This window comes from Echeneis naucrates, chromosome 22 (genome assembly GCF_900963305.1).
Source record: "Echeneis naucrates chromosome 22, fEcheNa1.1, whole genome shotgun sequence".
Taxonomy (NCBI): domain Eukaryota; kingdom Metazoa; phylum Chordata; class Actinopteri; order Carangiformes; family Echeneidae; genus Echeneis; species Echeneis naucrates.
Genome location: NC_042532.1, coordinates 13,659,965 through 13,675,692, shown reverse-complemented (window position 1 = coordinate 13,675,692; position 15,728 = coordinate 13,659,965). Strand labels below are relative to the sequence as shown.

The window sequence follows — 15,728 nt, the reverse complement described above, 5'->3', positions numbered from 1 at the left end:
ATCCATCTTGAGATGTTTGGCTCATGCACAGACAAGTTGCTGTCATTTTGGGAATTTGCCTTCATACGTCAAATGATATAAATGCAAATGCATTATACAGACGCCGCGCTACGAAGTTTCAGGGAATGCATAATGTGGGACAAGCTGATTCAGGAAGAGCTGTGTTCTAGCCAACATCCTTCCAAATCACAAACATCCTTCACCAGCCAGAAACATGTACTTGTTTGTTCCAGTAAGAATTTATGTATGAACAGCACAAATCATAATCAAACTATCGAACAGACTGTTTCTCAAGCATCAGACTTAAATGATTTTTCTGTTTGCTTTTCATGTTTTTTAGGTATTTTATCTTATCCTTCAGAGCTTGCATCCTGTATAGATCACTGAAATTGCAAGCAACCAAAAGTACAAAGTGCAAGGATCAGTTCAATAGTCACCTGATAATATAATTTCACAACAAAACGGCCATGTGAGAAAAGAAAATGAAACTGGTTGAGGACGAGTTGGTTCTATGGTATGGCTTAAACCGGAGCTTTCCTACTTTATTCCCTTTTCACCGCAGGGACAAGGATTAATGTGCTTAATTCTCTGTGCTCTCAGGGTAGTTTATGGCCGGAATTAAACAGATGTAATACTGATGGATCAAAATGTGGGTCAGCTTGTCATGTAGGGAAAGCATGCAGTTATCTGATGTCGTCAAGCTCTGATGACATTGTCTATCGTTGTGTAATCTTATGTCTATAGCGTACCCATTTGAAGAGCTACTCTTTGCAAACAGTCTCGTAGTACATGCCTGTTATATCAATTTCTTTTGCTTAAAATCATGGCATTATTTCCATGATAAAACTCTAATGGAGCATGTCCAAGAGATCCTACTGAGTTCCGATATTGGAGCTTTTTATGTTTTAATAAGGAAGTAGACAGACCACCCCATGGGAGGGAAAGAGCTCCAAATCCTTTGATAAATATGTCTTACTGTCATGTCCTATATTATCTTGCAGTACAGATGCCTCAGCTCGCCTAGCTCAGCCTCAGTTGGCCCTCTATCTCTCACTGCAGGGGGGCATTCCTTAAACCTCAGCCTCTGGCATGCAGTAAATGTGCTTGACCTACACGCTCTGATCTGCCAAGAACCCTCTCCCAGGCAAGATGTGCAGTTTAATGCCACTTATTTATCAATTCTAAAACCTCACGCTTTCTCTCTATTCAAAGCTTGTTAAATAGCCAAAGAGTTCAGTCTACCTGACTGAAAAAGATCGTGCAAGGACATTTCATGCCAAGTACCACTGTTCAAGGTCAGGTGATGGAGCAACTGTGAAAAGGTGTTAATGGGACAAGAGGAGTTCCACGCCGGCAGCTCCCTTCCTTCCTGCCTCCCTGAGGAATGCAGGAATCTGACTTCTAACTATACAGCCTCTGCAAGGCGATAGCTCGCTATCCTGTAAAATATGCTCTTGAGGTCTTGGCAGCTTTCCCTCCCGGTGTCTCTGCACACCTGGACTGAAAGCACTACCACTCCTTGAGAAGAAGAATTCTTGGACTGCCCTGTGCAGCAGTGCAGAACATCAGGGATCACCTGCACGAATCTGTATCTGATTATTTTTCCATTATCAGGGGCCATTTGGAGGCCATGCACAAAAGCCAAAAGGAATCAAGCAGCATACAGGCTGGTGTAAAGTCTAAAGAATTTTAAAGGCATATCAGTAGCTGTGATCGCAACGTGGGAAGTTTATATGTGAATATTTGAATGTATAATACATTACACTGTAAAACATTGCAAGAGAGTTCAGCTTGAAAGAACACACATTCCTTTTGGTGTAAACCGAACCAAACTAGTGTATTTTGTTTAACAATTGAAACAATTGTTGTAGATTTAGGTTCACTGAGTCCAAGAAGAGAAAATAAGCTAAATAAAGCAGGCCCACTAAATTTGCCTTTGGGCATTAAGTCATACTAATGTCATGATAATGTTTCCTCAATATTGACCAGCTCTTAAGAAATTGGCTCAATTTATCTCAAAGAAACAACAAAAGAAACTTCTGTCATTTATCTCACCAGTTTAGTTCACCCAATTTGTATGAACTCATACTTTTAAATGTAATGAGATATCCTGATGAGGTAAAATTCTGATGAGTGCAATATATCTAAAAACAACTGTACGTCTAACACCACAGTTTGAACCAAACCACATCTCACATAGGCTGCTCTCCATTTAATGACCGAAACAAATCTCAGTGACTAGCTGTGGAATCTTTTGTTTCCACACCCAAACCACGAGCCAGGCAACACGATGTATGTGAAAAGATTTTTACAGTGTTGGCCTGTATACCAAGCAACAGCACAGCATGTCTGGCAGTCATGCAGGGCACAACCACCAAAAAGCTCTGTTCTCCTGCTCCACTGCCAAGCCATAATAACAGCAATAAGGTTGGGGAGGCTCGTTAACCTTAATCTAGGAATTACACTGTGGCACCAGGGAGAGGAGGACAAGGCTGGTGCTGCTTTGAACTGCACACACACACACACACACACACACACACACACAAACTGAGAGAGCGTGGTGGTTCATGTAGTTCACGCTGTGCTGCGTAGAGCTTCACCTGGGCAAAAATCACTCACACAAACATCCCGCTGTTGTAAGAAGAGGCCTTTGCTTTTCTTTATGATCCTCTTCCTCCCCCATATGGTTAAAGTGGATTACTGCACATTTGCCTCAGCTGCTCATGAGCCACCATGACACCCAGTTTAATCTTACATGCACAGAAAGTGTGTGTGGCTAATGTTGATGGAATGGCTGAAGCTTACAAGGTACATTATATATTTCTAACCACTTATACCTTGATGAAAATTACTCACACACACACACAAAAGATGTTCTTTTGGCAATCAGAATCCATCTGTGCCAACAGATGTATTGATGTTGTTATATTTATTATATAATGTTAGTTTGTTGATATTATTTGACCTGATTTTATGATATGGACTAACTTAAGGTGGAGACGGGGTAACCTTAAAAAAATCTTTAAATGTGTGCCTCTATAATATAATCATACTATTTATAATAAATGAAACATCAATTAAATCTGCATTCATGTGATGCGGTCATGACAGGCTGTAAATTCATTAAAGATATTAATGAGTTGTATAAAGTGGGACTCAAAAAAAAAAAAGAGAAAATAAATCTCAGTTTAGTTTTAGGGATAACTTGAGGGATGAAAGTATGTTTTTGCATCCATAAAATTATCTGTACATTTTCAAGGTAAAAATTTTATATGTCTCACCATTGACTTGATGTTCATAAGCAGCTGTATGAAGTAAAGCCTGGCTCATAGCCTTGTGATGCACGCAGAGAAGTCACATTTTAATTAGCCGCAATACACAATAAAACATATTTCTATGAACAGGGAAATAGAAACCAACTGCAAAAAACTCCAGGATTGCTCTAAAGTAGGCATTTGTTGTAGTCTTGACAGGCAGGAACCAACATGTGAAAGCATGCACGGAAAAGGCTGTGCTTGTTGCACCATATGGGGCTTTCCCTAGAATACTCAAGTTCACACCGCCTCCATCTTGAGATAAAGCTCTCACACTCTTACTCACTGTGTCACACCTCAAAGACACAGTTTAAACATTTATTGATTTTATTCATTTATTTATTTTTTTACATTTTGTCTGAGTGAAGAGGCATTCAGAGTGTTCACATCCTGTGAGACATCAGAGGAGAACACACGGTCTGGTAAGAAGACTACTTGTTAATTTGCTCTTTCATTCTCTTTCTTTAAAAGAAGGAAAGAAAAAAAAAACATTGCAAGTCAGGCTACGCAGATCAAATAATCCTGGTTCAAACTGTGAGACGAATGTATACATGATAAAAAACGACTTTCACTAATAGGCGGTAAATTAGCAATTAAAAGAAATTTGAAAAAAAGATGTATTTAAAAGAGAGCTCTGAGAAAAGTTGTTGATGAAAAACAGACTTGCATTGACTATTTATAGTACTTAACTAAACTGTGAGATCTCTTGGGATTGAGTTTTCATTTATATATTACGGAATGTGTTTATTATTGAAAATGTAATTTTGTACTCTAATTGAAGGTCTACACTATATAATATTAAGAGAACCCTCAATTACTCGATTTTTACTCATATTAACACACTAAATTGATTATAGGTTACAACTGTTGTGTTAAAGATAAAAAAATGGCAGTAAATCTCACACTAAGAGCAATGTTACAGAATATGAGGGTGCGGTTGGATTTCACATGTAGACTTCTCATGTCAACAACACATGATTTGTGCTCAATGAGAGGTACCAAAAATTACTTATCTGTTTAGATAATTAGATAATAAACATGATGTGTTTCAGTTTCAATGGTGTCTTTGGAGTCCGTGCCCCCTTCTACTTAATACAAACTTGATGAGGCTATTTACAATCTAGTTGATTGAGCTCTACAGAAAAAGAAGATCTGCTTATGTTTTCTTATGTAGCTCACTTCTTGTTTTTCTCAATCAAATATAAGCATCCACTCCACTGCAAAATGTGCATTAGGTAAAACAAACTTTCACAATATTCATATAGATCATTTTCAATATAAAACTCTACCTGATCAGGGCAGCTTGTTTTTAACTGACTCGTACAATAATCTCAGGTCAAGCCTTCTGAGAAACTCTTAGCCTTCTTGTATTGTTTTCCTGTAGGGATGCATTTGAAAACACCAGGTTTATGGTTTCACAGTAAATGGATGGACAGGATGGATGACTCTTACCTTCAAACATTAGACATTGAATTTGCACTCAAATAGATAAAGTGGCAGCTGAACCTCTATTCAGTATTTTGTGGTTTTCGGTCTTGATTCCAAGAATCTGTTTGATTTTTCAGACTTTCACTGGAATATTGAGTTACATAATCAAAATATAAGGAAGAACTAACTCTAATTTTGTGATCAGACCAGAAATAATCTCAACTCGGAGATTGCACTGTTGACATGGAAAACAACATCAATTTAAGAATTCTTAGCATTAAATTTAATGCATATTTATGAATAATTGATGAGGAAGTGCAAAACTAATGTGTGTATTATGTAATGCATTTAATGGCACAGAGTTCAACTTGTTTTTGTGTGTGTGTGTGTGTGATGAAATGCTGTGGATGTGGTGCACAATCAGTAACAAGATCTTAAATGGAATGTGTGTGGGTGCTGTTTATACAGATCAGAACTACGTAGTAGTTTGTTTACACTGATGTTAAGATTACTTGTCGTCCACAGGAAGAGATGGTTGAATCAACCATAGAACAACTGGCTGCGACAAGAAGCTTTGGTGTGGGTGCTGGAGTGAGTAATGCCTCAGCCTTCCTGGACTCTGAGTTTCGTTACGTCTTCTTCCCAGTTGTCTATAGCATTATCTTTATCCTGGGCCTCTTTGCCAATTTCTATGTTCTTTTTGTTCTGCGCTTGCTCCGTGAGTCTAAGGCCATGGGTGAAATCCGCATCTACATGACCAACTTGACCATTGCTGATCTCCTATTTGTGTGTGCCCTTCCTTTCTGGATTGGCTATTACAGCCGTCATGGCAACTGGGTATACTCGGACTTCATGTGCCGGCTGACAGGGTCCTTGTTCTTCATCAACACCTACTGCTCCATCCTCTTCCTGGGAGCCATCAGTGTGAACCGGTACTGGGCAGTGACACAGCCCTTAGATGCAGCCTCTTCCAATCACAGGTGCCGTGGGATCATTGTGTGTGTTGTCATCTGGATGTGTACCATTGCGATGTCTATACCATTTCTGGTGTCTCCAGGGACCAATATTGATGAGAAAAATAACACTCGCTGTTTTGAGGGCTACCAAGATGAAAATGATGGGCGAAAGAAAAGAGTAGCGGCCACTCATTTTGCAATAATTGGAATGTTTTTTGTTGTCTTTTTTCTCGTTGTCGTCTGCAATTGCCTCATTGCTCGAGTGCTACTCTCTCAAAAACCTCCTCAGTCAGAAATCCATTCTGCTACAATTAAATCCAGAAAGTCCCACAGGACCTTGTCCTGGGCAACCGAAAGACCCAGAGGTGTGAAACGGAGGGCTCTCCAGATGTTGATTGCAGTGGTGGGAGTGTTCGCCCTGTGCTTTCTGCCCCACCATGTAGTCCAAGGTCCTTGGACACTGGCGGTGTTGCAGATCAGAGAGGGCTTTGGCCACGTGGACTGGGATCAGAGGACTCTTCAGCTTCTCAATGATGCACATCAGATCACCTTGTTTCTCATGGGTCTCAACTGCCTTTTGGATCCCGTAGTTTATTGTTTTGCCACAAGAAAGTTTCGACGGTTCATCATGGAACACCTGAAAAAGTTAGTACACGGGGAAGGGTGCTCAAACACCGCGACCTCCCACGTCTCAATGGACAGCAGGAATCAGAGCTTGGCACATCCCCATCCTGTATGTGATTGATTCAAACATTTTCACAGAGGAATAAAATACAAATACACTTTCCTCTGAACGACGAGACTCAACCTTTCCGATTATACTATTTTGTTTCACCTCCTGATCTATGAACAATTCAAGATTTTATGTCATTTAATTTATCTGTCACTCACACATCACCAAGGTCACAAACTATCAGTGTCACAGACATTTGTTTTAGACATAGGCATACTGAAGTGTGAATTGCACCAGGCCTTATTTTCTTCCTGTGGGAAGTGCAAGCTGAAAAGCAGAAGTTTCGCAAGCAGAAGTTTCGCAAGCAGAAGTGCATGACTCTGACAACGTATCAGTTCATCAGTTTAAGGAATGCAACACCAGTGGGGTCGTTTACATGTCAAACAGGTTTTGCCAACAAAGTAGGGTGCTGAAAACCAAAGAGACATTAACCGTAATAAAAATGAATTAAGGGATCAACAACCACTGTTGTGAGTGTTGTTTGACCTGCTTCTCACACTTTACACACCTCACACACCTTAGTAGCTGCCTCTACTGTGGCTCACACTTTATCACTGAACAGGACTAATACTGCTTGAGTTTATGTTTCCCTTCTGGTGACCATGGATGCGAGACTGAAAGTTTTATTGTACAAGAAACTGTGACTAAAATAGATTTGTGTATCTGCTATCTTTATACTTGAACTGTAATTTCAAATACATGCCAAGCTTACATGCGGTTGGAAGATATATATGCATTTATGCTGCATTTTTTGTACTTGATTAAAGTCTTTGTTTTTATTATAGAGTGTGCAGTGTGTTACTGTGATCTTCCAGCAGGAAAATAGGATGGTATTATAATACATAATCTTGGATTTAAATTTTTACTTGGATTTAATAAATTTTATATGTTATATTGTAATGATGAGAGTAAATTTGGACATGTAAAAAAAAATAGAAATGTAATCAACTTTGTGGGCAAAAAAATAATGTATGTGAGTTCAAATATAAAGTTGTAGTAAATTACAGAATTTTATTAGCATGAATAAACAGAAAGGGCGGTTTGTTTGGTAGATTTTATCTGATTAATTGTCAGATCAAAGCACACGCTTTGAGGTAACGGGCACACTGATAAATTTCCCAGCTATCCCAGCATGCGATTTACTGATGAACTGTTACTTCATTCTTCTTTTTATTGCACGTTTCCACCATCCCACGGATGTTCATGACAGACTTGAGTAGGTATTATCCTCAGTCATTTTGATGGGGTCCAGATTTGTGTAGGCTTGGTTGGTGCTTGTGTAATTCATGTACACATTTCCATCCCTTTCAGTCGATGGAAAACTGCCCCTGGCGGATTGAAAAATGTCTGTTGATACATACTGCCTCTTAGACTCAGCTGTCTTAAAATATGTGACCAAATTACAGGCAATTATAAAAATGTTAGTTTAGAAATCTGCATGACAAGACTTACTTTGATGTCTTTTCAAGTCCTTGAATATCTTTAAGAAAAACAAGAAATTAAAATGACTCACAGAACATCTGATTAAAATGTAGCCCATCAGCTAAATGCACTTTGGTGTTCTTTACCTTTAGGTGGAGTCTTGAAGGAAGTAAATGTGCCACCATATCTTTGCATGACAAACCAAACCAGAATAGGGAGGGTGATGAACAAGGCCAGGAGAGAAAGGACAACAGCAGCTATTCCTAATTTCTCGCCCGCTATTTTCAGTTGAGAAAACATGGCCGATGGAACAGAATTGCAGAAGAAAGGCTTTAGTTGTGTGTCAGAGTAAATGAATGAACAAAAAGGAATTTTATATTTGTGCTTGATGAGAAACACCTCTTTTAGATGTCCGATGTACAGTATTTTAGATGTATTTATCTGTGTGTTCGCTTGTGGAAAAATATTAAGAAACTTCAGTAGACGCTTTAGGCGTTTCAGTGCTAGAGTTTTCCCAGTAGTGGGCACTGACAAGGTAAACTGTAAAATTTTCCATTGAACAAAATCTCAGGCGCAACACCAACTTACTGATGACTGACTCTTTGAATCTGCCTGCTTTACATCCTGTTGGACTTTTTTTCACAATCACAGAATCACAAATCACAATCACAAAAAAATGCCATTTACACACCTCGCAGTTACAAAATGTCATTAGTAATTATACGGAGTGGTGTTTCAAGCCTGATGCAACTCTGTAATAGCTGTATCATTTAAAGTTATTGTCCATTGACACAAAATTATACACAATAAACCTCTGCTTTTCTGCTTGTCTGTTGACAACTGCAGTCTGGTGATAACTGTGGTTTCCCCAACTACAAGCTAATTATTTACAAACAAATAGTGTCAGACACTTTTTACCTTAAATGTCACGACCAATGAAAGATCAAATGCCACTCATCAGTATCATTCATAATGTGGGGTACACATCTTTGATGACTTACAGAAATGCAGAAAATCAAATGGGACCACCAACCTGTTGGTGGCATATCGATGATGTAGACAGTGAGGTTATGGCTCACAAGCTCAGAATTCAAGGTCTTAGCCCAGCAGCGGTACAAGCCACTCTGCTCTGGCTCAGTCAGGATCAGGTCCCTCTCACTGCCCACCTGGTGCCAGACTCGATTTTCTAGGTGTTGCCAAGACCAGTTAGCAAATGTCAGTATTTGGAAGGCACTGCAGTGTAGCTGGACAGTTTGACCTGCTGCAACAGGGTAGTCTGGCATGGCCACCGCCTGCAGAGGAGAATGCATTTCTGGGAAAGAGGAGGGGGGAGATGGGCACACACACAGGGTGGTAAACAATAGATGGAGGAAGTAGAGATAAAACAGCAACAGAAATAACATTTTGGTACTGCAGACTTTTAGCTACGTTACGAATGTGGCTCCAGGGATGGAAATGTCTGTTTGTTGGTCTGTTGACCGACCAGTTTGGCTCAGACAGAAAAATCTCAGCAGAAATATCTTTGGGATGGATTGTGGTAAAATGTGGGACGGACTTGCACAGTGCCCAGAGGAAGAATTTGAATTACTCTGGTTATCTTCTGACTTTGCCACACCAGTGCAATTTTTCTTTTACCCAGTGAAATATTTCAACGTCTTCTGAACGAATTGGCATAAAATGTAGAACAAACATTCAAGTTTCCATATAAAATGAAGACCTTTATTCAGGGCCTCACTTTTCCTTCATGGCACCATGAGGTTAACAGTCTCTTGAAAACTATTGGATGGATTGCCATGAAATATGGCTCTAATCATGAGGCTGCCCACTTTATGGCTTTTTATACATTTGTTGATGCCTTAAATTTCAGTAGCACCATCATCAAAATATCAAAATTTCAGTTTCCTGACTTCTTTTTTGTGACTACTAGTAGTATCTGCAAAACATATTACATTCTTATCTCTATTTCATCTTCAGTGATAATTGATACATGTTAAATTGCTGAACTCAGTATGTAAGAACGTCAAACAACGATTAAGAAAAGGAAGAACATAAAAACTCCAAAACAAAACACATACACAATCCCCCACAAGTAAATTTGACAGGGCACTGAAAAACCAGGTGAAGAAATCATGATGTCAAAATTTCCAAAAATCATTTAACTCAAACATTTTTATTTGATTACCTTTCATTGTAGCTCCCATTGTGATGGGGACAATGTAAACTGACGATGCTGTAGTCTGGAGTGAAACTGTAAAAACAACAAGGAGTACTACAAAATTTGACACCTATGCTCTGGCTTTTTTTTTTTTTTTTTTGCATTAAAGAACAGACATCTCTTTACCTGAGCTCTCACAGAAGACGAACAGCAGAAAAACACAGAGCAGCATGTTGCTGTGAGCTGAGGCAAATGAATATGCTACAGTCAGGCTAACAGGAACAAAAAATAATCAAGCTAAATAATCCAAGCCCAGGTGAGATTGACGGAAATGTAAAACCAGGAAATTAAAAGAAGTGGAAGTTCCAAGTTCCTTTTTTTATTATTTAACCAAACAGCTTGACCTTTTTCGCATTCAGCCATTATCAGGTCTCTCCTACCTGGTTAATAAAAGTGTTAGGATGGTATTAAAAAACGAGAGAGAGAAAAATATAAAACACAAAGCTTCCATTAAGCTTTCCATTGCATTTAAAAAATCATAATTAAACTTAATCTCTCCCATAAGAGCTTTCAATTTGTAAGATTGTAAATGTGCCAGTCATTTTGTGACCTGCAGGAAAAACTGTTAACCAGACTCCACAGAACTTTTAATGGTTTTTTTAAATGTCAAAAATGTTAGAGCTGGCAGGCAAGTCTATCAGACACTCACATTCCTGGTTCTTGGTTTGGAAAATTTCATATCTCCAACAGTGGTCACCTTCAGGCACAGGCTGTGATGACAGTCAAGATTGTTGCTTTTGGACAGTTTGACATCAGACCTCTCACCTGAGGCAAAGTCTCACTGGCTCCCAGAGTGGGTCAGCAGGAGTAAGTGGTTCTGCTCAAGGCATGAAAATGAAAGACCACTACATCAGACTTCATGTGCAAATGAAACCAACACAGAAGGTGCATGTTTATAATTTCATTACATGATGGAAGAGCTGAGTATTAATTCTGGGAAGATTGTTGAAATAGTTTTCTTGTGTCAGAGAAGTTCTGATACAACTGTGGTCAATTTTTAAGCTCTATATCACATATGTGTATGAAACTGCAATATTATTTAATGTAGCTGTTCTTTTTTCCACACACCGTACAACTGCAATTGCCATAAAGCAGCAGGACTAGAAGTGAATGGCTTGGTGGAGCGTCTTGACCAAGAGCCTTGGCATGATGTAAATTGTATTTCATTTGTAATACTAGGACTCCTTTTATTGTGAGGTTCTTGAAGCCTCTAAGCCTCTAATGTTTTAAGATACTATATTGCCCAAGACAGTAATAGAGTAATCCTTTCTCAGCATAAGAGTCCCCATAAGATACAGCTTTATCATTTATTAGAAAATGAATAAATGATAAAGATATATGACGTACATTCATGAAACTACAGTAGAATGTAATGAGATTTCTTACCTTATTACTAAGCACCCCGATCACTGAGACTGCATACGCACAGGGCTCAGATTTCCTTGCCATGCCACTACTCGTATTGCTGCAAGGACATTTTATATTTTGGGTCCTGAGTCTCTTGTTCACTTGTTACATGGCCGGTGCGCAGACTCAGTATAGAAATGAGTGATTCTGTGCATCAGGTGTGAGTCTCTGTCATTATTCACGTGGTTACAACAGTAACATGACCAATGCTGTTCTCCAGTCTCTGGAAGGGTCTGGTCTCTGTGGATGGGTCCGATCTCGCCCTGACACATATCCATATCCTTATCATCATCATCTATCACGCCATTAACCTTGACTTGTTCGGCAGGGAACCGAACCCACAACCTCCTTGTTAACTTCTTATTTGCAACAGTGATAACCACTATGCCACCACATACATTTACATAGACATGTTCCCAGGCCGGGAATCGAACTTTCTTATTGCAGGACAACACTAACCACTACTCCACCATGCTGCTCAAGTGACACGGCAGAAAACTGGTATATCAGCAACCTCCATCTGTATTTTTAATTTACGACCCAGTTCATACACAGCTGCAATATTATATGATATTATTTGGATATTGTAAATATGATATACTTTATTTATCTTAAGGGAAACTCACTTAAATACATCATTCACACAGTAAGACATACAGAGACACACTGCAATGTGCTTTACGTCCAACATGACAGACACACAGCTCCACTTTAGGGGATCAGGAAAGGAAAGGAAACTGAAGTGTTTTTTGCTTCCTATCCAGCAGGAGTCAGTCACAAAACAGATATTATATGGACACAATGAACACAGTCTAAACTCCGGGGGGGTCTGGGGGTCCAGTCAGTGGAGGTTGTGGCGTTACCTCATGTTGATCAATGGACAGTAAACTGTTAGCAGCATTTCTTGTCGTTTATTCGGGATGATGGCAGAAATGGAGGCGAGAATTAGTGAGCTAGAGTCGCCTTAGCTAGCCGCCCCCTGGAGCCACCTGAAGCAGCTCCTCGGCCAGCCAAGAGGGCTTCCTTTTTCTTTTTTGAGGTGAGTAAAACTGCATCAATTGTAATTTATGTGTTAACGCTACTTGCAGGTTATCTTACTTGCTAATTAGCATGCAAATAGCCTAAGAGCAGTGTAGCGATGCTAACAGGAGAGTGCTGTGCCACTTCTCCGCTTCTTTCCGCCCAGCTGTCCACACTGAACCGGGATAAATCAGGCCAATGTGACGACGGGCAGCTGCCCATCATCTGCCCAACACGTGTCTTAGCTACATTAGCCAAAACTTTTAGTTAATTGTGGACACGGCGCACAACTGTCGTAAAGCACTTCCGCTTTTTTGGTGAAAGTTATTTCCGGTTACATTCACCGCCGTAAATAACTTGACCGTGAATATCAACCTGCTTTACGGCAGTCGCGCCTTTAGCAGATTGTTAGCAGATGGGAGGCGTTTTCCTTCAACAGGAACGATGTTAAAGAGCATGTTGCAGGTTATTTTTTTTAGATGTATAAATAATCTTGTCTAAAAAAATACCATTTAAAAAGTTAATGGAGGTTTGATTTTTTGTAAAGACATAAGAGTGCAAATTTAGTCCAAAAAGGGACAGTTTTGAGCTAAGCCTCTAAAAACGCTCCAGTAGTACAGCTACACCTCGTAGTGTTGACGGATATTAAGAATATGAGACACTTCATTCATTTTGATTACTTGTAAGTATCGATAGTCCTGCCTGTAATAGACGGCCATTAATAATTTTGCTATTGCCGGACATATGATGGTAATCTGTGCAATATTATGAGGTGAACACTGCTCTGCTCTCCTCTGACCATTTCCTCTCCCCCTGCTCTCTGGGGTGCACAACAGACTCCTAGTTATCGGTCTACGGTCCGTCATGAGTGTAATTGTACACATTTAACGTTTCTTTTGTGTCAAAACTGCGATTAGGATCCATTGTTTTCCTATTGCCCAGGTTCACTGCGCTCCCGCTGCCTACGTCACTTCCGCTTTCGCTCTTTCGTATTAATGTATTTCCCAATATATTTTGGAAGAAAAAGCAGTTCCTACATATTTTTTTCTGAACATTGATTCAAAGTGGTCTTTGACCTGCAATATAAGCACACTTTTTCCTTTGGCACTGGAAATGATAAAGTGAGTTTTCAGGTAGTTTCTTCACAGGTCCAAGGAAAGAGCTGCAAGACTATTTTCTACCAAACTGATATCTGCACTGTCTCATAGGCAGAAAATAATCAGAACAATGAAAAAATAGATAAATAAATAAAAATAATGTATATGCCTACATAACACCTTTTTTCTGATTTGTAAGACTGTGATTCATCCTGTGTTACTGTGATAGTCTGACAACTAATCATTAGCCATATGTGGCTAACGTAAGATTAGTTTGATTAGTGCCATTAATGTTACCCACAGTGTAGCTTTAACTATAGCAGTAATATAAACAACACACATCAGCTTGTGTTCTGAAATAGTAGCTTTAGGACATTAGGACATATATTTTCCACCAAATGTTGAAGTGGTTGCTTTTTAGTAAATAACAGGTAGTTGTGGCATTTTACATATATAGTTTAAATTTGTGTGTATGAGAGGCATTAGCAAAATTTAGCTGATATCACTTTTCTATATTTCTATTTTGGGGCTTATATTTTGCTGCACATGAGAGAGAGATAGAATGCAACAGTGTTCTCCACAATTGGCCTGTAGACATATGTGACTTCCTCTAAATCACTCTCTTACTGCATAATCATCTATGGCTGTTCCTGTGTGTGCATATAAGAGTGTGTGTCTTTTTACCCCCCCCTCTCCTGCCAAGTCATTACTCTACACTATTCTTCTATTATTCATTACTCATGCGTTACCCTGCCTTTACCTCTGGCTAAATTCATGGCTGTTGGTTCTCACCACAGACATTACTGCGACACTCGTGCCAGCAGATGAAAGGGGAGAAATGTGTTATCCTAGAAGGCAATATTTACCTTTACATACTTGGATAACTAATAATAACATGTTTCATGCTGTACTTAAATGACCCTGCTCTATGAATTCTGACTTTATTGACCTCTAGGGGGCACTATCCACCCAACAGTTGAAGCTTGTTAGAGCTAAGAAGAGGATGAACTGTGAACATTGGAGGCCACAGAGGAGAGGTAAAGAATTGCAAAAACAGAATGAATACTTGCTCAGAGACAGAAAATCCATTCCGTGCACATTTTCATTGGTATTTTAAACAAAATAGGGAAATAGTAATAATTTAAAATAATGAGCTGTGATGGGATTAGTGGTCACTTCATCCTTGAAAGGAGTTTCTGCTTGTTTCTACTATGCTTCTGCTCTCTTTTTAATCCCAGTGTTATTCTCTATCAAGCTCTGTATGAACTATCTGCCATTTTAGCTGCATAACATTCTCCACTTCATTCGCATGTTGTGCCTCATTGTGGGCTGGAAGTTAAAAACAAGGAGAAAGTTATTATGAATCTTTCTAGAGTAACAGCTTTGGGTGATGGTTCTCTGTAGGTTTATCACTATGAGTACACCATTCATATTGTCAAATGCCGCTCTCATCCTTTACATGAAACTGTAGGAAAATTAATGTATTTAAGGGCGTGTTTTTAATTTTCCTGAGCACCAACAAGCCGAATATGAGTGTTTTTGAATGGACAAATAATTAACCACTGGGTGGTGCTCATTAGCCTTAGTTTGTTGTTGATACATCACAGCCTCAGGATGTGCAGTAGCATTTCTTTTGTCTTTTTGATCACAAATCAAAAAGACAAATCACCCATCAGTCTGCAATTTTGGCTGCTTGATGTTGATGCTTGATACAGGTGGTTAAAGGTCGTGTGTCTTGACTGTGTAGTTAATGAGAACTTCATCATGTATGTTTTTCCATGATTACTTATTTTACTTTACAGCAGAAATGCTTTGGTAATTTCAATGTATAGATTACATGTGACTCTAAAGGGGTATTAATCACATTTTAATTACAGTTGGCTTCTTTTGTTTAAAATGGTGTAAGAAAATCTTAATTTATTAGCAAACTATTTTCTCTCTGAAATTAATTTCATTCGGATGAATTCATGCTTTTGTCTATAGCAAAACAGACACTTGCTTTCACTGTCAGTCTGGCAGTCTCTGGCTCAAGGGTGTTTTTTTTCCACTTGAAATGCAGTTCTTGTCCTTGTATGATTTCAGTTTGTTTGTGTGTGTTCTGAACATTAGCCCATAGGGGGGCTGTTGTCACTTTAT

General features: G+C 39.1%; 2 protein-coding genes across 4 annotated transcripts; one reads left to right on the top strand and one right to left on the bottom strand.

Moving 5' to 3' along the window:
- Positions 1–3,553: 3,553 nt before the first annotated feature.
- Positions 3,554–7,213, top strand: ptafr (platelet-activating factor receptor). Its single transcript, XM_029494478.1, has 2 exons — positions 3,554–3,736; positions 5,268–7,213. Exon 2 carries the CDS (start codon positions 5,274–5,276, stop codon positions 6,441–6,443), a length of 1,170 nt encoding a protein of 389 aa, XP_029350338.1. The 5' UTR covers positions 3,554–3,736; positions 5,268–5,273; the 3' UTR covers positions 6,444–7,213.
- A 371-nt stretch (positions 7,214–7,584) lies between these two features.
- On the bottom strand, positions 7,585–10,324 carry LOC115036327 (uncharacterized). 3 transcript variants are annotated; one of them, XM_029494481.1, is made up of 6 exons: positions 10,195–10,324; positions 10,036–10,101; positions 8,887–9,165; positions 8,000–8,040; positions 7,884–7,911; positions 7,585–7,759 (listed from the first exon to the last, which is right to left on the bottom strand). In XM_029494481.1, exons 1-6 carry the CDS (start codon positions 10,238–10,240, stop codon positions 7,716–7,718), a joined length of 504 nt encoding a protein of 167 aa, XP_029350341.1. In that variant the 5' UTR covers positions 10,241–10,324; the 3' UTR covers positions 7,585–7,715. The 3 variants fall into 3 exon arrangements, with proteins under 3 accessions (XP_029350341.1, XP_029350339.1, XP_029350340.1); XM_029494479.1 differs by having other exon boundaries at positions 8,000–8,131; positions 10,195–10,313; XM_029494480.1 differs by lacking the exon at positions 10,036–10,101 and having other exon boundaries at positions 8,000–8,131; positions 10,195–10,255.
- Between the last annotated feature and the right edge of the window lie 5,404 nt (positions 10,325–15,728).

What these genes read in the sequence shown, in the direction of transcription:
- ptafr (XM_029494478.1), top strand. Translation starts at nt 5,274, where the DNA reads ATGGTTGAATCAACCATAGAACAACTGGCTGCGACAAGAAGCTTTGGT.
- LOC115036327 (XM_029494479.1), bottom strand. Translation starts at nt 10,240, where the DNA reads ATGCTGCTCTGTGTTTTTCTGCTGTTCGTCTTCTGTGAGAGCTCAG. An exon ending in CATCGATATGCCACCAACAG is followed by an intron (nt 8,132 to 8,886) that starts GTTGGTGGTCCC and finishes AACTGAAAATAG; the next exon opens with CGGGCGAGAAATTAGGAATA. An exon ending in GGACTTGAAAAGACATCAAA is followed by an intron (nt 7,760 to 7,883) that starts GTAAGTCTTGTC and finishes TCAATCCGCCAG; the next exon opens with GGGCAGTTTTCCATCGACTG.